This window comes from Panthera leo, chromosome E1 (genome assembly GCF_018350215.1).
Source record: "Panthera leo isolate Ple1 chromosome E1, P.leo_Ple1_pat1.1, whole genome shotgun sequence".
NCBI lineage: Eukaryota > Metazoa > Chordata > Mammalia > Carnivora > Felidae > Panthera > Panthera leo.
The window spans coordinates 26,500,437-26,526,896 of record NC_056692.1 but is presented as its reverse complement, the minus strand read 5'-3'; the positions used below and the strand labels follow the sequence as shown (position 1 = coordinate 26,526,896).

Below are 26,460 nucleotides of genomic sequence, written 5' to 3'. Positions count from 1 at the left end.
CCCTGTGTCAGGCTCTGCACTGACAGTGTGGAGTGTGCTTGGGATTCATTCTCTCTCTCTCTCTCTCTCTCTCTTTCAGCCCCTCCTCCACTCGCACATGCATACTCTCAAAATAAATACACATTTTTTAAAAAATGATTTTAGAAGAAGACACTCAAAATGCATATTGATTGGTAGTATAAATTTAATTCTTGGTCTCTGAGATGAACTTTTATTTCTTAAAAACTTTGTCTCATATTTCCAGAAATTCTTCCCAGGCATAGAGGGAATTGATATAATGAAATTTTATATAATCCATACATATGACTTGTTTTGGTAAATTTGCCCCTCTAGGAAGTAACAGTGTTTCTAATCTTTTACCCCCACCCCTCACCCCCTATTGTATTCCGTACTTCTAATTCCCCTCCACTTCCCTCAAATCAGGTTCTCTTATTTAATTCTTCAATAAGACTTAAAGTAGATTTTGAGCCACCATATGTATTATCTGCTGCCACAGAATATAGGAAGTAGGGCACACATTGATAACTGACTGTGCTAGTCAGCCAGTTTGCTGTCAGATCTATCCCTGCCTTTTCCCTACTCTGTTCTGTATTGCAGGGTATTACATTTCCTAGGCTCCTTTGCTTTTTACATGGTGTTTTTTTTTTCCCCCCAGCTTTATTGAGCTATAAATGACAAATAACATTGTATAAGTTTAAAGTGATGATTTGACTAGGCCCAGTTGTTTTCTGGATTTGGCTAAGGTAGGCACTAACAAAAGATTGGTTCATGAAATGAGGAAAGAAGCTGGCAGATTTCCCCACCCTTCTTTTGAGTCAATTCCAGCAGCAGTTCTGCGACCCATTAATAGCCTCTTCTTCCGTGGTCCACTGAGCAGATCCCACTAATGTTGTAACAGCATCCCAGGCTTCTTTGATCTGGTGATAGATACTATCTTCATCTTACTGTCCTTCTAGTCCTAGAAGTCATAGAAACCCTCTAAACCCTCTAAATAGAGCAGAAGTTACCCATGACCACTCTTAATCTCTCTACTACCTCTTCCTAGAATTGACTACTTGCCAATAAGGTATTATCTTTCCGTGTTTTTTCTGTAGTTTTATATGTGTATGTGTTTTTCCTCTCAACACACAAATATAATACTGAGGTATTTGACAGCTTATTTTTTTCACTTAATGTGCCTTCAGTCTTTCCATTTTAGTTACTTGTGGATCTGCCATATTATTTTTAAAAATTTCTTGGGGCCCCTGGGTGGCTCAGTCGGTTGAGCATCCGACTTCGGCTCAGGTCATGATCTCACAGCTTGTGAATTGGAGCCCCGCGTCGGGCTCTGTGCTGACAGCTCAGAGCCTGGAGCCTGCTTTGGATTCTGTGTCGCCCTCTCTCTCTCTGCCCCTAACCCACTTGCATTCTGTCTCTGTCTTTCTCAAAAATAAACATTAAAAAAAAAAAAAATTTCTTGGTATTTTACTGAATGGAAGGTACCCCATGGTGTCTTTAATCATTTGGATTTGATGGACAAATAGGTTGTTTCAAAAAGTTTGTGTTTACTTTTATAAAAATAATACTTCTTTATCAATTATTAGATTTTTTAAAACACTTATTCTATGATAGGAGATGTCCTAGGCTCAGATACACTAGTCAGTAAGGCTCCTGCTATTACGAAGCCTATACATTAATGGGATAGATAATTACTTAAAAAAAAAAAAAATTAATTTTTTAAAAAAATTTAGGAGTGATGCAGGGCTACGAAGGAAAAAAATGAGGTGGGTGGTGTGATACAGAGCTGGGGGGTGGGGGGGGGCTGTTTAAACCCTTCTGTGAATTCAGGAAGATTCTACCATTTTACTCCCACTTTTTACATATAGGAGTGCTGTTTTTTCTTGTGCTTTCACTGATCTGAGAAACTGTCCTCAAAATTATATTTTGCTCTTATAGTAAGCAAAAAGCACAAGATTGCTTCAGTTGGCATTTTTCAGTTATTAATGAGATTAAATATTACACATTTATTGAAATTAAGCTTTAGTCTGGTAGAATGTTCTTGAGAAAATAAGCATTTAGCAAGCTGTATAAATAGAAAGTAATACAATAAATTACAAATAAATTTCCTGAAAAACTAGGAGTTAATCAATAGGAAAACAATCTAAAGGGATCATTCTTTAGATCATCTTGAATTTTGCTTTAAAAACACAACCTTTTTTTTAGGACAGTTCCCCAAATTGGTTGAGTTCTATTATGAAATTCAGTTGCTCTCTAAAACAGACTAGCTTTAAGGAAAGGGTCTATATAGAAGAAAGGGGCTGTGACTTAATGTTACCAAAATTTTAGAGAGTCACTACTATTAGTATATATCCCAAATTAATAGTTTCTTGTCCCAGATTAATAGTTTCTTACCCTTATAGAAGGGTAAATGAATTTATGGCTGTGTGCTTTTCGTATCTCTTATATACTTGGAATATAGTTCACCTCAGATTATTGGAGATACTATCTCTCCTTAATGCCTTGTGTAAGTGGACTGATTCTTAAACTTTGGTCTCATCACTCATCTGTGCTCTCAAAAATTATTGAGGACACAAAGTGCTTTTATTTATGTGGATTATATCTAATATCTATTTTAGCAATATCAAAAAAAATTTTTTAATGTTTTTATTTTTGAAAAAGTGCAAGTGGGGGAGGGACAGAGAGAGAGAGGGAGACACAGAATCTGAAGCAGGCTCCAGGCTCTGATTTGTCAGCACAGAGCCTGATGCAAGGCTTGAATCCACGAACTCTGAGATCATGACCTGAGCTGAAGTCAGATGCTTAACCGACAGAGCCACTGAGGCGCCCCTGTTTTAGGGAAAAAGAAAAATTAAGAAAAATGTTTTTTTAATGTTTTGTTTATTTTTGAGACACAGACACAGAGCATGAGCAGGGGAGGGGCAGAGAGGGAGGGAGACACAGAATCCGAAGCAGGCTCTCGGCTCTGAGCTGTCAGCACAGAGCCCAATGTGGGGGCTTGAACTCACAAACTGTGATATCATGACCTGAACTGAAGTTGGACGCTTAACCAACTGAGCCACCCAGGTTCCCCACACCCCCCGCCATTTTAAAGTTCTATTAAATTTATTTATTTATTTTATTATTTAAAAAAAAATTTTTTTAACGTTTATTTATTATTGAGAGACAGAGCATGAGCATGGGAGGGGCAGAGACAGGAGGAGACACAGAATCTGAAGGAGGCTCCAGGCTCTGAGCTGTCAGCACAGAGCCCAACGTGGGGCTCGAACTCACAAACCCAGCGAGATCATGACCTGAGCCAAAGTCAGACATGCAACTGACTGAGCCACCCAGGTGCTCCAAGCTCTATTAAATTTATTGAAAAAATAACAGTAAGACCAGTACATATTAACATAAATAAAATACTTTTATAGAAATCAACTGTATTTTCCAAAACAAAAATTAGAAGAGTGGCACTGTTGTACAGTTTTGCAAATCTCTTCAATGTTGAACTTAATAGAAGATAATCTGGATTCTCCTCTGCCTCTGTAGTCAGTCTTTTGTGTATATTGTCTTAGTTGAAGTACGTGAAGAAAATCCAGCCTCATGTAGCTATGCAGTTGGAAAGGGGAAGGGTATTTTAGTAGCTTTTTCAGGTAATTGTGGATACTCTTCGATACTACACCAAAATTTGACAAATGGTAGTTTCTTAAAGGTTAGTTCTCACGTGTAATCTGAAGCCATATTAATTAAATCCTTGTACTGCATAATAACTAATGGATCTTTTACTTATGCATGATTTTGCAACATCATTTATCATTTGGAAAATACCAATTCATGGCATTATGCAGATCCTGAGTGTTGGCACATTTGTTTTACAGTGTAAAAAAAAAAAAAAAAACAAATCACATTCATTAGTATCACCAGTGATCTCACCAGAAATATCTTTTCAGTATGGGAAGCTGTGAAGCTTACTATAGCAGATACAGTTTTCCAAATTCAAAGTCTTGTTTAAAAGCTCACATTTTATTATTCTTCCTTAAAATGACAAACTCATTTTGTTCATTTTGAGACCTAAATAACCAAGTCTGCCAAATAACCAAATCTAGTTAACTAAGGTTTATCAGTCAATAGTTATTTAAAAAAAAAAAAAAATTTTTTTTTTTTTTTTTACATTTATTCATTTTTGAGAGACAGAGAGAGGGCACAAGTGGGGGAGGGCCAGAGAGAGAGGGAGACACAGAATCTGAAGCAGGCCCCAGGCTCCGAGCTATCAGCACAGAGCACAGTGTGGGGCTCGAACTCACAAACTGTGAGATCATGACCCGAGCTGAAGTCGGATGCACAACCAACTGAGCCACCCAGGCACCACATTTTTTTTTTTAAGTTTATTTCTTTTGTGAGAGAGAGAGCCAGAGCATGAGCAGGGGAGGGGCAGAGAGAGAGAGAGGGAGACAGAGAATCCCAAGCTGGCTCCCCATTGTCAGCGCAGATCGCAGAGCAGGGCTCAAACTAACGAACTGGGAGATCACAACCTGAGTCAAAATCAAGATTCAGACACTTAACCGACTGAGCCACCCAGGCACCCCTAAATGAAAGTAGTGTTCCTTGAAAAAAATGGCTAGTTGAGCTTACAACTCACTTATATAAAGCCTTTTCCATAAATCAGCCATTATTTTATAATATGTAGCAGAGGGGCACCTGAGTGGCTTTGTTGATTGAGCATCCAACTTTGGCTAAGGTTGTGATCTCACGGTTTGTGAGTTTGAACCCCGCATAGGGCTCTCTTGCTGTCAGTACAGAGCTGCTTTGGATCCTCTGTCCCTCCCCAGCTCATGATCGATCTCTCTCTCTCTCTCTCAAAAACAAAACTAAAAATAAACATAATATGTAGCAGAAATGCTTTATGTGTATTTTCTGTTTCTTTTGAGTTTTTTTTTTTTAAGTAAACTACATACCCAATGTGAAACTTGAACTCATGACCCTGAGATCAAGAGTTGCATGCTCTACCGACCCAGCCAGCCAGGCACCCCTCCTGTTTCTTTAGGTAGAATATGAAAAGCTGTGTATGCAGGGGTGCCTGGGTGGCTCAGTGAGTTGAGTGTCTGACTTCAGCCCAGGTCATGATCTCGCGGTTAATGAGTTCAAGCCTCGCGTCGGGCTCTGTGCTGACAGCTCAGAGCCTGGAGCCTGCTTCAGATTCTGTGACTCACTCTCTCTCTGCCCCTCCCCTGCTCACGCTCTGTCTCCCTGTCAAAAATAAACATTAAAAAAAAATAGCTGTGTATGCAGAGATTGAAACTTAATAAAAAATCATTTTTACTGTCTTTTGAAAGACATTCTTTAAAAAAATTTTTTTTTAATGTTTTTATTTTTTATTTTTGAGAGAGACAGTGTGAACGGGGAGGGGCAGAGATGGAGGAGGGATACACAGACTCCGAAGCAGGCTCCAGACTCTGAGCTGTCAGCACAGGCCCGATGTGGGGCTCAAACCCACGAACTGCGAGATCGTGACCTGAGCTGAAGTCAGAACGCTTAACCAACTGAGCCACCCAGACGCCCCTCTTGAAGGACATTCTTAAGTGAAATTGGCCTTAAAAACATGAGTGTATAGTGGTAAAGAATACACAGTACTACTACTAATAGTACCACTGCCTTGAATCATGATCTGTTGCCAAAAATTTTACTGTCTGTTGCTTTTGTAACATTGTTAAATATCAACATAATGAAAAAGGCAAATAATGTCTTATGCTATTATGATGGTTTGAACCCCATACAACCCTGAAAGAGTTCATGGACCATACTTTGAAGACTTTCATAGTAGACACTAAAATATTTGAATAATTAATAAATGAATAATAACTGTCACAATATACCTATCTATTCCTACCTTCTTATTCTGCTTCCCCCACACCCTATTTTGCTTTCCTTCCCCTTTCCTGCTTTTATTGTTGACTGTCTTCTTTTTTTCTTACAGCTGGCTGAGAAATTATTTTAATTCTTTTGTTAATTAATCAAACATTTATCTCATTTGCTTTCCATGAAGTTTAAAGCTAATCTTTGTATCCCTATATTCATTATGGAACAGAGAAGGACTTTGGGACAGTTCAATCTTGTTCCAGTTATTTCCATTTTATTATTTTTTGCATTTTAGTTCTATCTTATTCTGTGAAAAATTTCAGATGTGCAGAAAAGTAAGAAAGTTGGACAGTGCTCTCCTGTCTATCAGCCATCCATATTTACTTGCTACATTTGTTTCATCTAGACCTCTTCTTTTACTGAAAAACTTGAAAAAATCTTAACATTTTATTGAATTTGATCTAAAATTACTATTTTGGGGTGCCTGGGTGGTTCAGTAGGTTGAGCAGTTGAGCATCTGACTCTTGGTGGTTTCACCTCAGGTCATGATCTCAACGTTCTGAGATCTAGCTCCGCTTTTAAGATGTTTTAAGATTCTCTCTCTCTGCCCCTCCCCTACTTTCTCCCTCTCTTTTCTCTCTCTCACTCTCTAAATATATATATGTATATATATAAATTATATTTTTAGTTTTTAATGTTTGTTTTTGAGAGAGAACGAGAAAGAGAGAGCACGAGCAGGGGAGGGGCAGACAAAGAGGGAGACACAGAATCTGAAGCAGGTTCCAGGCTCCAAGCTGTCAGCACAGAACCGGATGCGGGGCTCGAACTCACAAACTGTGAGATCATGCCTGAGCCGAAGTCAGATGCCCAACCGACTGAGCCACCCAGGCACCCCCAAAAATACACACACACACACACACACACACACACACATGCATACATACACATATATATGCATGTATATATATATAATTTTTCTCTTTTTTCGACTGGAGCTATTTGACAATGGCCGGAATGCCGTTCCTTATAAATCGATGTGGTCTTTGTCATTGAAAGTACTCAAAGAGAGGATGATCAGTGAAGGGATTATTCCTACATTGGAATAACCTACTGCTTGTTTTTTAATGCTATTTGTAAAATTTTTTATGCTATTTAAAAAATTCAAATAATGCACATGAACTAAAAGCTGTGAGTTCCTTGCGCCTATATACTTACGATCTGCCTGTCTGCTTTGTTTTCATACAAGTGGAATCCTGCTATGTATGCTGTTCTGCAACTTGCTTTTTTCTTTTTTAATTTTCTATTTTTTAATTTACATCCAAGTTAGTTAGCCCAGTGCTTCATCCCCTATGTATAATACCCAGTGCTCATCCCACCAAGTGTCTTCCTTAATGCTCCTTATCCATCCCCCAACCCACAACTCCTCCACCAACCCTCAGTTCTCTGTATTTAAGAGTCTCTTATGTTTTGTCCCCCTCTTTGTTTTTATATTATTTTTGCTTCCCTTCCCTTCTGTTCATCTGTTTTGTATCTTAAATTCCACATATGAGTAAAGTCCTATAATATTTCTTTCTCTGACTGAATAATTTCACTTAGCATAATTCCCTCTAGTTCCATCCACATAATTGCAAATGGCAAGATCTCATTCTTCTTGGTTGCCAAGTAATACTCCATTGTATGTATGTGTGTGTGTGTGTGTGTGTGTGTGTGTGTGTGTGTGTGTGTATATCTCACATCTTTATCCATTCATCCATCAATTGACATTTGGGCTCTTTCCATACTTTGGCTATTGTCGATAGCGCTGCTATAAACATTGGGGTGTATGTCCCCCTTCAAGACAACACATCTGTATCCCTTGGATAAATACCTAATAGTGCAATTGCTGGATCATAGGGTAGTTCTATTTTTAGTTTGAGGAACCTCCATACTGTTTTCCAGAGTGGCTATACCAGTTTGCATTCCCACCAGCAGTGCTGAAGAGATCCTTTTTCTCTGCATCCTCTCCAACATCTGTTGTTGCCTGATTGTTAATTTTAGCCATTCTGACTGTTGTGAGTTGGTTTCTCATTGTGGTTTTAATTTGTTCCCTGATGATGAGTGATGTTGCACATCTTTACATGTGTCAGCCATCTGGATGTCTTTTTTGGAGAAGTGTCTATTCATGTCTTTTGCCCATTTCTTCACTGGATTATTTGTTTTTTGGGTGTTGAGTTTGATAAGTTCTTTATAGATATTGGAACTTTTTTTGATAAATAGTAATCATGGGTATTTTTCTATGTTAGCACATTTAGATCCATTCTTTTTTTTTTTTTAAGTTTTATTTTATTTTATTTACTTTGAGAGAGAGAGAGAATCCCAAGCAGGCTCTGCGCTCGAACCCACAAACCATGAGATTAGTACCTGAGCCAAAGTCGGTTGCTCAACTGACTGAGCCCCCCCCCCCGACGCCCCCCCCCTTTTTTTTCTTAATTTTTTAAACGTTTATTTATATTTGAGAGAGTGCGTGAGCAGGGGAGGGGCAGAGAGAGGGAGACACAGAATCTGAAGCAGGCTCCAGACTCTGAGCTGTCAACACAGAGCCCTGTGCCCGACGTGGGGCTTGAACTCCCAAGCCATGAGATCATGACTTGAGCCAAAGTCGGATGCTCAACCTACTGAGCCACCCAGGTGCCCCCCCTTGCTGAAGATTTTTAAAGCAAATCTTAAATATCATTTCACTCCTACTTCAGTATGCAACTCTAATATTTTAATTCTGTTATTATTTAATAATATTCTGCTAATATTTTCTTATATAACTATAATTCCATTATCACCCCTAATAAAAAGAATAGTATTTTCTTGGCATCATCTGATATCCTCTACAGATTTGTCTCAGAAATGTCTTTTTTAAAAAAAATAATGTCTGTGTAGTTGGTTGTTTGACAAAGACCCAGACAAGAAGTATACCTTTGGTTGTCTTGTAATCCCCTCTCCAATTTTTAGGACATTGGCTTGGCTGGAAAAACTAGGTCAGGCATCCCGTGGAATGTCTCACATTCTGTATTTCTCAACTTGTCATATTGTAACTTGTTCTTTTAGTGTCATTTAATTTCTTTATCCCTTGCATTTCTGTAAATGGAAGTTACCTCTAGAGCTGTGCTGTCTAGTCCTAGCCATGTTAGTAACCACTAATGGATTTTAAATTAAAGCATTTGAATTTAAATACAGTTAAAAATTCAGTTTCTCATTGCACTGGCCGTATTTCAGGCCTTCAGGAGCCGCATGCAGAACATTTCTGTCATTACAGAAAGTGTTGTTGGACAGTGCTGATCTAGAGGCTTAATGAATTCAGGTTCAATATTTTTGATGAGAATACTTCACAGGTGGTGCTGTGTTGCTTGGTATCTGTCACATCAGAAGACACATGTCTGGTTGTACCACTTTTAATAATTTGTTGAGATTGAGAAGGTAATGGTCAGCCTGACCCCTTATTGTAAAGCTTGCCATGTTTAGTATGAATAAAGACAGTTTTTCTTCTTCTTTTGAAATCTCCAATCTTTCTTTTTCTTGACTTACTGCATTGGTTTAAACTTTTGATAAAATTGTTGAATAGAAATGTTGAGTTAATATTCTTGCTTTGTTCCCAGTTTTAGGGATTAAGTTATTCAGTCTTTGATCATTAAGTATGATATTAGTATAGTTTTTCATAGATGTCCTTTATCAGATTAAGATTAGTCTTGCTTTTTGAGTCTTGTTTTATAAATTTTTTTTTATGTTTGTTTTTGAGACAGAGACAGAGCATGAACAGGGGAGGGGCAGAGAGAGAGGGAGACACAGAATCTGAAAGAGGCTCCAAGCTCCGAGCTGTCAGCACAGAGCCTGACACGGGGCTTGAACTCACAAACTGTGAGATCATGACCTGAGCTGAGATCAAGAGTTGGATGCTTAACCGACTGAGCTACCCAGGGTGCCTCTCTATTTTTTAAGTTTATACTACTCCATAATACTATGAAGGTATAATACTTTGTTTTTGAGAGATAGAAACAGAGTGCAAGTGGGGTAAGGGCAGAGAGAGACGGAGACACAGAATCCAAAGGAGGCTCCAGGCTCTGAGCTGTCAGCGTGGAGTGGTGCTCAAACCCACAAAGTCGGACACTCAACCGACTGAGCTGCCCCAGCGCCCCTTGAGTCTTTTTATGATGAATTATGTATTGAATTTTGCCATGTTTTTCTGTGTTAAGATAGTTACATGGTTTTCTCTTTTATTCTGTTAATGTGATGAATACTACTGGTTTTTATTGAATGTTATACCTTACATTCCTGGGACATGTTTTAAATTCATCTTCCCTCCACATTTTTCTTCTAGTTTCTTAGTTAAAAAAAAATATTATATACATCACTATCAGTTTAGCTTGGAAATCTCATAGGGCACAGTATTTTTACTATGCTGAAAGAAATCTTAAACTCTGAACAAAATTACTAGATTTTTAGGCATGTAGTTTTAAGTTTTTCAGTTTAGAAATTGCTTCACATTATGAGGGAATAAATTTCTTCAGGCATTTTCTTTTCCTTTTCTAGTTAGTGGATTCGTTCTGTCATGGTATGCCTTGGGAGAAGGATGGCAGATATGGTGTGGGGCCCATCAGTCAGTTGCAGTGCTATCCAGAATGATTAACTTCGTTTCTGTAGAATAAGTTTCCTAGCTGGTTGCTGTAGGATTGTAGATTATGACTGAGTTTAGCCAAGCCATTGATTTGCAGGTACATTGGTAAATGAATAAATTTCAGACCTTTTTAAACACGACTTTATCTTAACTAAAATTTTGTCTCTTGATTCAGATACTAAAATATTTAGGTTACATTAGTAAACTATCTTTGGTTGTCCGATCACATAGCTATTAAATGAGCAGAAGAGAATTGGCTCTTAGGAATCTTTCTGCAGTTCTTGGTTTTAGGTCACTCAACAAAGTATTTTTTATTTTTTTTGTTAAAAATTTTTTTTTAATGTTTATTTTTGAGAGAGAGAGTACAAGCGGGTGAGGGGCAGAGAGAGACACAGAATGTGAACCAGGCTCCAGGCTCTGAGCTGTCAGTACAGAGCCAAATGCGGGGCTCAAACCCACAAACCATGAGATCGTGTCCTGAGCTGAAGTTGGGTGCTCAACCAACTGAGTCACCCAGGTGCCCCAAAGTATTTTTTTCCAGTGTAAATTCAAATAATTTTACTTTTAGATTTATATGTAAAAAACAAATGATAATATGGAATGTCTAATAGTGTTTACTTGTGTACTTTGATGTAATAACGATACTATAAACATTAAACCTTTCTTTTAACTTTTTAGGCACAAAAATCTCAAGCCAAGAAATCCTGGACAACAAGGACAGGCACCATCTTTAAGTCAGCAACAACAAGTACTTCCTAAGCACAAGACCAATGAAAAACAAGAAAAGAGTGAAAAACCACAGAAACGCCCCTTGACTCCTTTTCACCATCGTGTTTCTATTAGTGATGACGTTGGCATCGATGCAGATTCAGCTAGCCAAAGACTTGTGATCTCCGCTCCAGATAGTCAAGTGAGATTTTCAAACATCCGAACTAATGATGTAGCAAAGACTCCGCAGATGCATGGCACCGAAATGGCAAATTCACCTCAACCACCCCCACTCAGTCCTCACCCATGTGATGTGGTTGATGAAGGAGTAACTAAAACACCTTCAACTCCTCAGAGTCAACATTTTTATCAAATGCCAACACCAGATCCCTTGGTTCCTTCTAAACCAATGGAAGATAGGATAGACAGTTTATCTCAGTCTTTCCCAGCTCAGTTCCAGGAAGCTGTAGAACCTACAATATATGTCGGTACAGCAGTAAACTTGGAAGAAGATGAAGCTAATATAGCCTGGAAGTATTACAAGGTTCCAAAGAAAAAAGATGTAGAGTTTTTGCCTCCTCAGCTTCCAAGTGATAAATTCAAGGATGATCCAGTTGGACCTTTTGGACAGGAAAGTGTAACATCAGTTACAGAGTATGTATTTTTTTAATAGTCACTATTATAATTTAAGGGTGGAAATGATGTAAGTTCTTAATACTAGGACTCCAGAATTGGCTTCAGGGTAGGATTTACAATAATAATAAACCCTGTAAATATTAGTTTTGCATAATTTCTTTACTGTGATTTTTCCTTAGGGAGACTCTTTATTATGAGATACTTTAGTCACAAAAAAGTGGAGAAAATAATAGCACTTATCCATCAAACAACTTAAAGATTTTGAATATCATTAGAACTCTTGTGTACTGTTTTTTTTCCTCCATTCTTCCTTCGTCTGTCCTAAATTTGGTGTTTATCATTTCTGTACATGTTTTTATACATGTAGCTCTAATTAATTCATTTTAATTGCTTTATAGTATTTGTTATGAATATACATAATTTATCTACTCTCTTAAAGGTGGACATATTGGTTATTTCAGTTTTTTCCAGTTACATAGGATGTAATAGTGAGCTTTTTGGTACATGTTTCCTTATGTACTTGTATAAGATTTCTCTAGGGAATACATCTCAAAGTGGAATTACTGGGCCATGGGGTTTGTCCACATTCGGCATTAAGGGTCATTGTCACATTGGCTCTCCAACTATACCAGTTACACCTTCATCAACCAGCAGAGTATGAGAATGATCTTTTCATCAGCATTTGGTATTACGAGCCTTCAATTTAGCTAATTTTCTATATGCAGAATGGCATCTTACTGTCTTAATACATGTTTGAGAGTAAGCATTTATTTAAAATGTTCTTTGGACATTTAGGTTTTCTCTTCTGTGAATTGTTTGTATATCCTATCTTTTAGTCCCATTTTTCCCCCAATTCTTTGCAAGTTCTTGCTGTAAATCTTCAAAAAAATTTTTTTAATTAAAAACATCTTTAATGTTTATTTATTTCATTTTTTAAAAATATGTATTTATTTTTGAGAGAGACAGTGTGAGCAGGGAGGATCTGAGAGACAGGGAGACAGAAAATCCAAAGCAGACTTCCAGGCTCTGAGCGATCAGCACAGAGCCCAACGCAGGGCTCAAACTCATGAACTGTGAGATCATGACCTAAGCTAAAGTCAGACACTTAACCTACTGAGCCACCCAGGCACCCCCTGGCTATTAAGAAATAGTATCCCCTTCTTAATGTTCTGTACCTTTTTTTTCTATAGAATTTCTTTTCATCTTTTTCTTTACTGCTTCTCATCACATTTTTTTTCATTTATTTTTTAATTTTTTTTAACATTTATTTATTTTTGAGAAGCAGAGAGATAGAACAAGCAGGGGTGGGGCAGAAAGGGAGACACAGAATCTGAAGCAGGCTGTAGGCTCTGAGCTGTCAGCACAGAGCCCAATGCAGGGCTTGAACCCACAGGCCGTGAGATCATGACTTGAGCCAAAGTCGGATGCTTAACTGACTGAGCCACCCAGGCGCCCCTCTTATCACATTTTTAAAATATAATTATTGTTTCTTCCTACACATTTTTGAATGAAGGAATAGGGGAGCTGATTGGTAGGCCTTACTCATTCAATAAGTTATTTAGCTTATACTATGTATTAGTTTCATACACTGCTTTATGATAATGGGGTTGGGATATTTTGGAGGGGAGACCTGGTACCTAAAATTGCAGAGTGAAGGGGATCTTGGGTCTTTACCAGGTAGGTTATTCATTTTTATAGAAAAGAAACCCTGTTGTTCCTCCATTTTCAGCTCTGATTTTTCATTTCTGTCTAGAAATACAGGTTCATATTTTCTCTGAGTTTTTGGTCATTTTGGCTCTCTTGTTGTGGGTTACCATCACCCCCTCTTTCATATTCTAGGCCATGAACTTTCTCTGCTGTGTTTTATTGATTTTGAGTTTCCCTGAGACTAAGTAAAATGTCCCATTTGTAGCCTTTGTCTCCTTTTCCCTACTGTTAAAGATTTATTCTTTCAATATTCCTTGTTATTTTAGTAAACCTGTGCATCTTATCTAGCTCTTTGAATCTTAAAAATATTCTAGTATGGGTTTTTTTGTTTTTTTTTTTTTTTTTCAGTTAAAATTAATCTGGATTTGAAATTTAGGGACTTTAGGATACCTTTTGATCATGGAAAGCAACTAGCTTATTTAACAGAAAGTCTCTTGAAAACAAATGATGTCTTGGAAACAAGTCTTAAAAAGATCTTAGTCTCATTTGTGCTGGATATAATATAAAAGTCCTGAGTACTTGCCTGAAACTACTTTTGGTCTCCTTGTTTCTGTACTTCTCCTTTACATAATATTCCTACACAGTAGAGTGATCATTGTAGGTTAAATGTTAGATGTTACTCATTTGCTGAAAACCCTCCAGTAGTTTCCCTCTACATTTAAGGTAAAATCCAAACTCTTTTTCCTCATCTGTAAGCTTCTACCCAGTTTCCTGTCTAGCTAGTTCTTCACTCTTATCTATTACTGCCCTGTTTGCTTTCTGATTTTGAGGCATCAGATTTTCTGGTTATTCCTTCAGAAAGCCAAGCTCGTTCCTTTTTTTTTTTTTTTTTTTTTTAATTTTTTCTTAAAGTTTATTTATTTTTGAGAGAGACAGAGACAGAATGCGAGTGGGTTAGGGGCATAGAGAGAGGGAGACACAGAATCCGAAGCAGGCTCCAGGCTCTGAGCTGTCAGCACAGAGCCCAACGCGGGGCTCAAACCCACAAGCTGTGAGATCATGACCTGAGCCGAAGTCAGATGCTCAACTTCAACCGACAGAGCCACCCAGGTGCCCCAAGCCAAGCTCATTCCTAATGGCCTTTAGTATTGTATTACAGATGCGGGGAATAGCTCACCCCTTCTTATTCAGTCCTGCTGAAAAGTTACCTTTTCAGGAGGTAGTATCCTGACCATTTTATCTAAACTATGGCTTTTCTTCACTCCCCAAATCACTACCTACCTTGTACACGGTTTTCATTTTTTCCTTATATATATCATTCGATATCATCCAAAATCATATCATGAATTTGTTAATGATCTTTTCCCTATTAAAATACGAGCTCTGTGAAGGCAGGGCCTCTCCGTCTTGTTTACTGCTGTATTCCTCCAGATTACACACAAACATCCCTAGAACAAGTCTAGGCACATAGTGCACATTCAGTAGACGTTTGGATAAATTAAACAACAGTATATTCCTAGGGTTACTTTATGATTTTAGAACTTATTTTCTTTCTAGATTATATTTTCTTATTTAATATAAAAAATGTAGTGTTAAGGACGAAAAGTACTGTTATGAATATTTTAAAAACTTAAGGGGTGAGTTTATGGGCATATTGTATCCATAAGATCAAGAATTCTAGCCATGACTTTAAATAAGTGTATTAGCTGATTGTATGCAGGAGCATCTGTAGGTGAAATGAAATGAAGGTCTCTTAGAAGTTTTAGGGGTGCCTGGGTGGCTCAGTCAAACATCTGACTTCGGCTCAGGTCATGATAATCATGGTTCATGAGTTCGAGCCATGCATCAGGCTCTGTGCTGACAGCTCAGAGCCTGGAGCCTGCTTCGGATTCTAGGGCTCCCGCTCTCTGCCCCTCCCCTGCTTGTGCTCTTTCTCTTTCAAAAATAAACATTAAAAAAAAAAAAAAAGTTAATATATTTGGGGTGCCTGGGTGGCTCAGTTGGTTAAGTGTCCAACTTTGGCTCAGGTCATGACATCACAGGTTTGTGAGTTTGAGCCCTGCATTGGGCCCTTTACTGTCAGTTCAGGGCTCGCTTCTCTCTCTTTCTGCCCCTCCCTTACTTGTCTGTTCGTGTGTGGCACGCTCACTCTCAAAAATAAATAAACATTAAAAAAAATAAGTACAGTTTAACATTAGAATCTGTTTTGAAATTGTTTGACATTTTTCTCATTGAATAAGAATGAGAGGATACAAGTATAATGTAGAAAGGTAGCTGCAGAGTAGAATGGTGCTGGGTCGTGATTATTTAAATTAAGGAAATAACATGCTTCCACTTGTTCCTCGTCACCATTTTTTCTGCTTTGTGAAAAGAGAAGACTGAATAAAAGGGTGGTGGTGTTTTTTTTTTTAATTCTGTGTCTTATGTGAGTATTGTTTTAGTTACATTAGTTACTAAAATGTGTATTATGTTACAATTTGCTTTTGCGTAGAATCCTTTATTTTAATAGTAGATTAGAATATGGAAAAAAGTAAACAGGTTTAGCTGCTTGCTGTATGAACTAAAACATTTATGGAACATAATTGTTCTGTACTTGATAGAAGTTTTTTGGTTTTATGTTTTAATCACGTGAATATTTTGTCCTTGGCAATAGCTCTCAATTGGAGCAATTTCTTATTCCCTCACTCATACCTTCAGGTGACATTTGACAGCGTTAAGAGACAATCTAGATTGTCACAATGGGGAATGTGCTACTGGTATCTGGTAGGTAGAGTCCAGGGATGCCGCTAGATACCCTACAATATGTAGGACAGTCCTCCGCCACAAAGCCCAAAATGTTCATAGTGTTGAGGTGCCTTAATATCATGAATAACTTTTACAGAAATTTGAACTCTGGAATAAGTTATTAAATTAGATAGGCCAAACATGTTTACTGATTAGTTTTACTAGGGAGATTCCCCATACTATTTTACTATACAGTAAAATACCTGGTGTGGGCTTCAGTGTTTGCATTATGCTAACAAAAGTTTTGTTTTGTTTTGTTTTGTTTTTCATAGTTAAAAGGATCTTATTTGGATAACTTAGTGATTCAGGTACCTACGATTAATATTACTTGAGATAGGTTGTCATGAGGATCATCACTCAGGTGGTGTCTCCTGTCATTAAAATAAATTCTATGAATTAATACTCTTCTCGATGGCATTTAAACACCTGTCCTGAATTCTTTTTTTTTTTTTTTAATGTTTATTTATTTTTGAAGGAGAGACAGAGCACTAGCAGGGGAGGGGCAGAGAAAGAGAGAGAGGGAGACACAGAATCTGAAGCAGGCTCCAGGTTCTGAGCTGTCAGCACAAAGCCTGACACAGGGCTCGAACTCACAAACTGTGAGATCGTGACCTGTGCCCAAGTCAGACGTTCAACTGACTGAGCCACCCAGGCAACCCTTGTCTTAAATTCTTTATAGAAGCATTGTCTAGGTTTAAAGATATAATATGATCAAACCTTTTCTAGTCAGAGTAGTCCAGTCAGAAGCCTAGATTGCTTTATATAATAAATTTCTGAATTCATATTACTAGGTAAATTCATATTACTGAATTCATATTACTAAACTTGGTAAATTTCTATTCTTTTTCCATACTCTGAGTTTTGAAAGTATTTAAATATATGGCGGTTAATTAGGGGGCTGTTGCAACTCCTGCATTCTTTTGCCCTTTGGAACATTATCTTTTTAAATTCATATTCTTCAAATATCTGTTTCATCAGTTTGAATAAAACTGAAGTTTCTCTAATATGCAGGATGCTGCAAAGCACTGTTGGGAGTAAAAAATGAATTTGGTCCTGGCCCTAAACGAAATTGTAATCCAATGGAAACTAACATTCTTTGATAGAAGCATACATAAAAGATATTAGGGATGGTGAGCCAGAGTGAAGAATAATTTAATTCCATTTATGAAGATCCAGAAGTTTTATGTACTTTGGTATGGATAGATTATACAGTGTTGCTTAGTAGTTTGCTATGTCATGATGAGAAATGAGACCTGAAAAGGGAGGTGGGGCTATATACTGGAATAAATTATATTAAATACTATTTATAAAAATACTGTTTATGAGCTTACCTATTTTCCTTGAGATGATAGGGGCACTGTTGCACTTTTTTTTTTTTTTTTTTTTTTTAGGTAGATAAAATAATAGGGTTTTGGAAAATAAAGATTTTAGAAATATTAACCAGGTAATATTATTGAAAGATTATTTGAAATGAAGAGGTATATATGTATGAAAGGACATCAGTTTGGACTCTTGAATAGTTCAGATATAAGGTGATACAGGGCCCTAGGAAATTAGAGATCGTAGGGATGTGTAGATTTTAAGTATAGAATAGACAAGAACTTTATGACCAGTTGAATAGTGCAGTGAGGTAGTAACAGAAGAGTTAAAAACCAGCATATTTATTTTATGAGGGAAAGAGGAGGAAAAACCGATTTGAAGACTTCTACCCTTTTACTCAGTTTACATTAAATTAAGATTTACGTAATTTTTAAAATTTTTTATAATTTAGTTTTTATAATTTTTTTTAAAGTACAATAAACTGTTAATCCCTGTTATCTTGAAGGAGAGGTATTGGGATATTTAGAAGTTTCAACTATGCCTTTGTTTATAATATGACTTTTATTTATTTTTTTATTTCATTTTATTTTTTTAATGTGTATTTATTTTTGAGAGAGAGAGAGAGAGAGAGAGAGAGATCGTGAGCGGGGGAGGGGCAGAGAGAGAGGGAGACACAGAATCTGAAGCAGGCTCCACGCTCTGAGCTGTCAGCACAGAGCCCGACGCGGGGCTCAAACTCAGACCACGAGATCATGACGAGAGTTGAAGTCGGACGCTCAACCAACTGAGCCACCCAGGAGCCCCAGTGTACAATAATGACTTTTAAATATGTGCTTATAATACATACACATTGTAAATTAAAAAAAAAAAAAAATCTTAACATTCATTTTTGAGAGTGAGAGAGACAGAGCGTGAGTGGGGGGGGGGGGGCAGAGAGAGAGGGAGACACAGAATCCAAAGCAGGCTCCAGGCTCTGAGCTGTCAGCACAGAGCCTGATGTGGGGCTTGAACTCACGGACAGTGAGATCATGACCTAAGCTGAAGTCAGATGCTTAACTGACTGAGCCATCCAGGCACCCCATTTAATTTTTTTAGTTTATTCATTTATTTTGAAAGAGAAAGTGTGAGCAGGGTGGTGGGGGAGAGAGAATCCCAAGCAGGCTCTTCACTGTCATCTTAGAGCATGATGCGGGCCTCGAACTCATGAGCTGAAATCAATAATCAGACAGGAGTCAAATGCTCAACCAGCTGAGCCACGTAGGTGTCCCTATGTTGTAAATTTGAATTTAGTGTGAGGAGCCTGCTGAAAGATTCTGTCAGACATTTGTGACATTGTATCTGAAGCTTAGGAGAGGAAACTATTAACACAGTTGGAGTAATACATAATGCAAAGAGGGGCAAGAATCTTATCAGTAGAAATTTAAAAAGAAACATTTTTTTAATAAAAATTTTATAGGTGTGTGCTTTTTTAGAATGATGGAGGAGAAATTTGTATGTTTGTTTTATTCACGTTAAGTGAAAATTCAATTTCCATTTGGTATAAATAAAGTTTTCCATTGACTGCTGTTAAAGAGTGGCACTGTACTTCCATAATAGGTGGATAAACAAAAGAAAGCAGTATTCTTAGTTTTTTTAATTCTTAGCTTTAGATGGTGATGGCTGCCTAACTAGTACAGAGTATTAGGATTCATCATTTCTAAACATCTCCCTTGTTCTTAGACTTCCATGTGCCTCAGTTGATGCCAGATTTTTCAGCAGCTACTTTAAAGCGAAATTCCTTTCTAATTTCTTAGAATTTAGTTCGGGGAGAGAGAGGTTGAGGTGGAGCATAGCATATCTTACATACCGGATGTACACATCTGTGGCAATCTTCTTTTTGCTTGTAATTATTTTTAGTTTCTTTATTGGTTAACGCTAGTATCTATTTTAGAATAGTGGCTTTTAAGACCTCATAAGCTTTAGGGGTGCCTGGGTGACTCAGTCGGTTAAGCATCTTACTTTGGCTCAGGTAATGATGTTGTGGTTTGTGGGTTCAAGCCCCGCATCAGACTGTGCTGATAGCTCAGAGTCTGGAGCCTACTTCAGTTTCTGTGTCCCTGTCTCTCTGCACCTCTCCTGCTGGCACTCCGATGTTCTCTTTCAAAAGTATAAATAAACATTAAAAAAAATTTTTAAACCTTGTAAGTTAAAAAAAAATAAAATAAACCTTGTAAGTGTTGAAGATAGCAAAATTTCTGCAAAGAAACATTACAGTTTTTTTAATATCATTTTTCAAGGGCTAGCACTTAGTTCTAGTAGTATTTTGATTGCTTAAAATAGTCTTCTATTTTGATTCAGAGGGAGACATTTCTAAACCCTGAGCAGAGAAAGAACTATACTGGAGCATAGTTTTATCATGTCTTGTTCTATAGCAAGGCTACATCTGGATATCTTAACCATAGAATTCATCAATAGAATTAGCTCCTATGTTGCATTAGGGGTATACCTGACATTTATATTGTATATATCATACAGTTACAGAGTGCATTATCTGATCTCTAAAAGATAGTTTCTATGTTGTTTCATAGGAGTCTATGATGAAATAAACTTGTTTTGGTTTATTGTAATCTAAATATTTTAAGTAAGTCTTACTTGATATCCTAATACAATAAAGCTATTCTTCTTACAGTTAGCTTGACTCAGTTTAAGGATTGATGCTGAATAGTGGGCGTGGTACCAGAAAAGGTACTATTAAAGAAAATAGAGGATTTTTGATATTTATTAAATTCATTGTTCCTTAACATTTCCTTCTATAGCTTATCTCCTTCTATAATTGTCAATCCTAAAATACTGTCGTTTCTTGTCTGGAAGAATTTTTATTGAATAAAGGCCTGAAAGCATGTGCTACTCCAAGCCATGTTAAATTCTCTACAAGTATATTTCAGGATAGAATGTTACTGTTGTCATAGTAAAAGGAAAAAGATACACTTAATGAATAATACAAACGTAATTTCAGTTTGCTTTGGGCTTTGCAAAGCTTCCTGTTCATTACTGTACCTAATCCTCTTCCAGTTTGTCTGTATTTAGCTCTATATCTGATTGAAACTATCTCTGTAGTTTGACTATATGTGAAAAGTTTCTTTTAGAAAAGCAGGGGTTATTCCTGTTTCACAGAAATATATATATACTATATGATGATAGTGATGAAATAACTTTGAGTTTTTAATCTGACATCTTTTAAAAATCACAATTTTTTCTATTCTTATCAATTTTAAATATAGAAAGATGTGTAATGTAAATATATTTTAAAATATGTTGTGACTTGATACTCATGATATTATTGACTACATTTAAATTCATTGCGTATCCCAATGTCTGTGAGAACCATTCAATAAAATAACAAGTTGTCTTTAGGCACCGCATTTGGTTTACTCATTTTTATTCTTAATAGAGCCCTGTGCAGGAGCATTGGTCCTTTTAATGTCACTGCACACTAGTTTAACTACTTGTGTAAACAGTGTGGCAGTTTTCCTGCTTCTGCCAGAGGACAACTTAATATGAGAAACAGAGTTGTTTTATTCACCTCTACACAGAGTAGTAGTGTCTTTCAGGTTGGTGGTGGGGAGGAGGAGTGGGATCTTAACACTTTTCTCCTATGAATAGTTACTTGAATATGCATACTTAAAATCTTTCCAGCCTTAACTTTGTTACTATGTTACCTTAGCATACCATTTCTTTCTACATAATTTGCACATCAAAATCAGCATACTCTGCATTTTCTGTCTTATAAGATTAATTTTAAGTAGTGAATAAGAAAACATGTCAAAGTAGATAGCAAACTACTTTGGAGAGACTTATGTTAGCACCTAATAGTTGAGCAAACAGTTTTGGTCTAAGATGGTAAGATATAATGCTACTCTTTAAGAAATACCTATTCATTCATTTATAGAAGTATTCTAACAATTTTAAAACATACTCCTGTTAACTAGTTAGCACCATGTTCAAATGGAAGAAAGTTTTTGTAGACCTGGGATTTTAGTTTTGGGGATAAATCTGGGGCATATTGGGAATAACAATGACATGGTATTTGATAGCATGTTTAGAAAATATCAGTTATTATTTTTTTATGGCCTCTGTTTCACCCTTAGTTTATAGTGTATATGGAGTACTTATAGTGCTGGGCATCTTAAATAGATTTAAAGTTATGATATCCTTCCATTCAAAGATTTTATAAGCTAACAAATACCTTCACCTTCATTGTTCCCAAATCTTACATCTCTTATAATTTTTTGTCTTAAATTGTAGGATAGATAAGTGGCAGCAGTATCACTTTCTGATGAATGAAGATGGTTTATTTCCAAGTACAAGATACTGTATTTTAGAATTATTAATGTATCCACAACGTCTCAATCCTATGTGGTTTTTCGATTTCATGTATTCATTTAAGAAATATTTATTGAGTACCTTCTACTTGCCAGGCCCTGTTCTAGGCATTTGGGATAATTCAATGAACAAAGACAAGATCCCTGTCATTTAGGGTCTTATATTCTAGTGAGAGTGACAGTCAACTATTAATACAAGCAAGTTATATAGATTTTAAAAGATAAGTGCTATGGAGGGAAAAATAGAGCAGGGTGAGGGGGATCAGTGTTGAAGTAGTTGGGCATTTTGCAATTTTAAATAAGGTCTCCTACATAAGGTGACATTTAAACAAAGTCTTTTAGAAAGTGAAGGAGTTGGCCATGCAGATACTTGGAGAAAGAATGCTCCAAACAAAGGCAACTGTCAGGAGTGTGTCTGGCCTGTTTGAGGAACATGAAGGAAGGTCTTGGAAGCAGAGTTGAGAGAGGCAGGAGTAGAATAACCAGATGAAGTTGGTTGGAGAGGCAAAGAGGAGAAAGGTCAAGGAAAGCTTTGGTAGGATATTACAAGGGGTTTGGTTTTTATTCAGAGTGAAATAGTCCTTGCTAAATAGGACTTTTACCCTGGTCTGAGTAGAAGCCTAGCTACTTCTTTCTGGCAGCATGGGAATCTCCACTTTACAAACTATAGAGAACATGAATTTGGGAGTCAGAAAGTGTCTTCTACAAACCAAAAACATCATTCAGTGTTCACACTCACCAAGTACCCTGGTCTTCAGAGATAGAAAAGTCTTGATGCTTTCCGGGATTCTGGTGGTGCAAATCAGCTTGTGGCTTCTTGCTCTTACCCTTAGATTTTAGCTTTCTCTGATCTGACAGTTTCTACTTGTTTGTCTTTCTAACTTCAGTGTTGTCTCCTCTCTTGTTTTGTTTTATTGATTCTAGTCACCATGTGAAACCATAAGACTGATGATATAAAAATAGATTTTTCCAATCTGATCAGATAAAAACTTTGAGGTACTTGAGCTGAAACTTCACTTGCCATTATAAAACCTCTTGCCAGAATTAATAAGTTATAGTGTTCATGAAACACAAATTAGGTCCTTATAATTTTATAACCTTATCCACTCATGTCAATAGGAAAAGGATAATCACTTTCATTGTATAAATTGTATAAAACTAGTCTTGCCTCAGCACATAGCCCACGATTTTGAGAGTTCCTGTCCTGGAGCAATTTTGATGTAAGAGTCCCTTTCAAAAAAAAAAAAAAAAGTTCCTTTCAGTGAATAGACTTGGACAAGTTAATGCATGTAAGGAATTGGGGACAGAGTGGACATATTTTGGTGGAAAGAACATATAGATAGGAAACCTAGATTTTAGCTTCATTTCTTGATTGCTAAACTTGAGGCTTTAATAAATCATGTAACCTCTCAATGCCTTAATTTCCTCATTTGTAATATGAAGGATTACAGTTTAGATCATCTCTAAATAATCATGAAAACTTGATGATTCTTAAGTCATTGGAATTTTTTTTCTTTTATGGAAAATTAAGTATAATTTTCTAATTTTGTTTTTTTTTTTTTAATGCAGGTTAATGGTGCAATGTAAGAAACCTTTAAAAGTTTCTGATGAATTAGTACAGCAATATCAAATTAAAAATCAGTATCTTTCAGCAATAGCATCTGATGCAGAGCAAGAATCTAAAATTGATCCATATGCATTTGTTGAAGGAGATGAGGAATTCCTTTTTCCTGATAAGAAAGATAGACAAAACAGTGAGAGAGAAGCTGTAAAAAAACACAAGGTGAGTAAAAAATCATAGTACACCAAAGGGTCGCTGATATTTTTTAACACAGCATATAGTACCATACTTCTCTCTCTCTTTTTTTTTTTTTTTTTTTTTGTCTTTTAAAATAGATTAAGGGGCACCTGAGTGGCTCATGTCAGTTAAGCCTCCAGCTCTTGATTTCAGCTCAGGTCAAGATCTCACCATTGTGAGATCAAGCCCCGTTCCGGGTCTGCACTGACAGCATGGAGCCTGCTTGGGATTTTCTCTCCCTCTCTCTTTGCCCCTCCCCTGCTCGCACTTGCTCTTTCTCTCCCACTCTCTCAAAAATAAACACACTTAGGGGTCCCAGGGTAGCTCAGTAGGTTGAACGTCCAAGTTCAGCCCAGGTCATAATCTCGCGATTTGTGGACTCGAGCCTCGCGTCAGGCTCTGTGCTGACAGCTCAGAGCTTGGAGCCCGGTTTGGATCCTGTTTCTCCCTGTCTCACTCTGCCCCTCCCCCACATGTGCCTGCTCTCTAAAAAATAAATAAACGTTTATTATTTTTTTATTTTTTTTAACGTTTATTCGTTTGTGAGAGACAGAGACACTGTGAATGAGGGAGGGGCAGAGAGAGAGGGAGACAGGATCTGCGAGGCTTGAACCCACGAACCATGAGATCATGACCTGAGCCGAGGTCAGAACCTTAACCTGCTGAGCTACCCAGGTGCCCCAATTTTTAAAATAAATAAATAAGCAAACAAACTTAAAATTAATATAGAATGGATTTTTATCCTTTTAAATTATGAAAATATTTTTTTTAAATAGGTAAATCAGGCACATTGTATAAAATTTAAGAGTTTATGTAGACTTTATACCTGGTGTCTGATAATGAAAAATTGTTATTTACTGTAAGAGTTTTTTTGGGTTTGAGGAAAGTACATTAACTTCTGTAATATTGAAATCAGAAAATTTAGGTAGATGAAGTATTTTGATACTGAGTTAAAATATACTGAAATAAGTGAAGTGCCAGTTTTCAAAATACAATAAAATACCCAATGCTGAGTTTATAACATACATGATATTTTTGAATGTGAGTTAACTTATAGAGCCCCTTGATGAAATATATTAAATATAGGATACAGGAGTATTTGTTAGAAATTTGAAAATCTAATATTATAGGATGTATTAAGCACAAGATAACTCTGTTGGATAAGAATTTTGCCTTTAAGGGTACCTGGGTGGCTCCGTCAGTTATGCGTCTGACTTCAGCTTGGGTCATGATCTCATGGTTTGTGGGTTCAAGTCCTGCGTTGGGCTCTGTGCTGACAGCTCAGTGCCTGGAGTCTGCTTCCAATTCTATTTCTCCCTCTCTCTGCCCCTCCCCTGCTCATGCTCTGTCTCTGTCTTTCAAAAATAAATAAATGTCAAAAAGTTAAGACAAAAAGTAGGGGCGCCTGGGTGGCTCAGTCAGTTAAGTGTCCAGCTTTGGCTCAGGTCATGATATCACACTTCTTGGTTTCAAGCCCCACTTTGGGCTGTGTGCTGAAAGCTCAGAGCCTGGAGCCTACTTTGGATCCTGTATCTCCCTCTTTCTCTGCCCCTAACCCATGTGTGCTCGCTCCCTCGCGCTCTCTCCCTCTCTCTCTTTCTTTCTCCCCGTCAAAAATAAATAAAAACATTAAATAAAAAATTTTTTTTTAATTAAAATTTGCCTTTAATGTAAAATATGGAAATTGAAAGCTGTAAAATTGTGAAAAGGACCCAATAATAAGTATAATACAGAAAATTCTTTCACAGAGTTTTTAGCCTTACTATGCGCCTGGTACTTGAAATTTTGTCCTTCTGTAAATAATGAAGACAGTAGTAGCTGGGAAGGATATAGGTATTATAGAAAGAACATGGACTTTGGAATTTGACAAATTTAGCTTGGAATCCCAGCTCCCACCGTTTATCCAGATACATTTCCTGGGTTATCTTTAGAACTATTTTTTGTAAGTTGAACGTGCTATTTATCATATAGATTAATTGTGGGAATTAGTATGTCTGTAGAACATCTAGTAGGATGCTTGACACATAGTTACTCAGTAGTTGGAATATTTTGTTATTTTAAATTATATATTTCAGTCTAATATGTAATATTGTTTGCAGGTAGAAGATGGGCCATCTAGTGTAACAGTATTATCACATGAAGAAGATGCTATGTCATTATTTAGTCCATCTATCAAGCAAGGTAAAACTTTTATTTTCTAATCAAAATATTGCATTACAAGATTACTGCTACAAGCTAATCTGATATTATTGGACTTACAGTGTTCCTTTTTGCATAATTCATGTTTCATAGAAAGGTACCTGTCTTAAAATGATTTACTGCTTATTTTGTATTGAGAGAAGCAGGTTGAGATGATAGAAATTCTGTTTTGAATTGTTGAAACTTTCTCTCAAATAAAAATAGTTCTTATGGAAAATGAGATTTGAAGAGATCATCACCTTAAGGTCCCTCTCTGATCTGAAAACTCAACTTTATAAATTAGACTTGACTACAATTTTGTTATCCTTTACTCTCTCACTCAAATTAGAAGAACTGTTGAAATTATTAATTTAACAAATATTTATCAAACAGGTTTTATATGTAGGGACTATTCTTAGCACTGAGGATACTGTGAAAAAGACTCCACTTTGAAAGTGTCTGACTAGTGCTCCTTGTGCTTGGAATAGAGAGGTGTGGCACATTATTTGTTTTACAAAATTTGTGTGGGAATGAGTGTAATTGCTGTCTTC

General features: G+C 36.8%; 1 protein-coding gene across 3 annotated transcripts in view; it reads left to right on the top strand.

Moving 5' to 3' along the window:
• MED13 (mediator complex subunit 13) overlaps positions 1–26,460 on the top strand; it is a 107,875-nt gene that overhangs the window by 37,972 nt on the left and 43,443 nt on the right. For all 3 annotated transcript variants that reach the window (XR_006196688.1, XM_042917005.1, XM_042917006.1), the window contains exons 9-11: positions 11,156–11,839; positions 23,503–23,716; positions 25,831–25,912. Coding sequence is in view for 2 of the 3 variants with exons in the window: in XM_042917005.1 (XP_042772939.1) it covers positions 11,156–11,839; positions 23,503–23,716; positions 25,831–25,912 (980 nt within the window). In the remaining variant the exon portion in view is untranslated. The remainder of the gene's footprint in view (positions 1–11,155; positions 11,840–23,502; positions 23,717–25,830; positions 25,913–26,460) is intronic.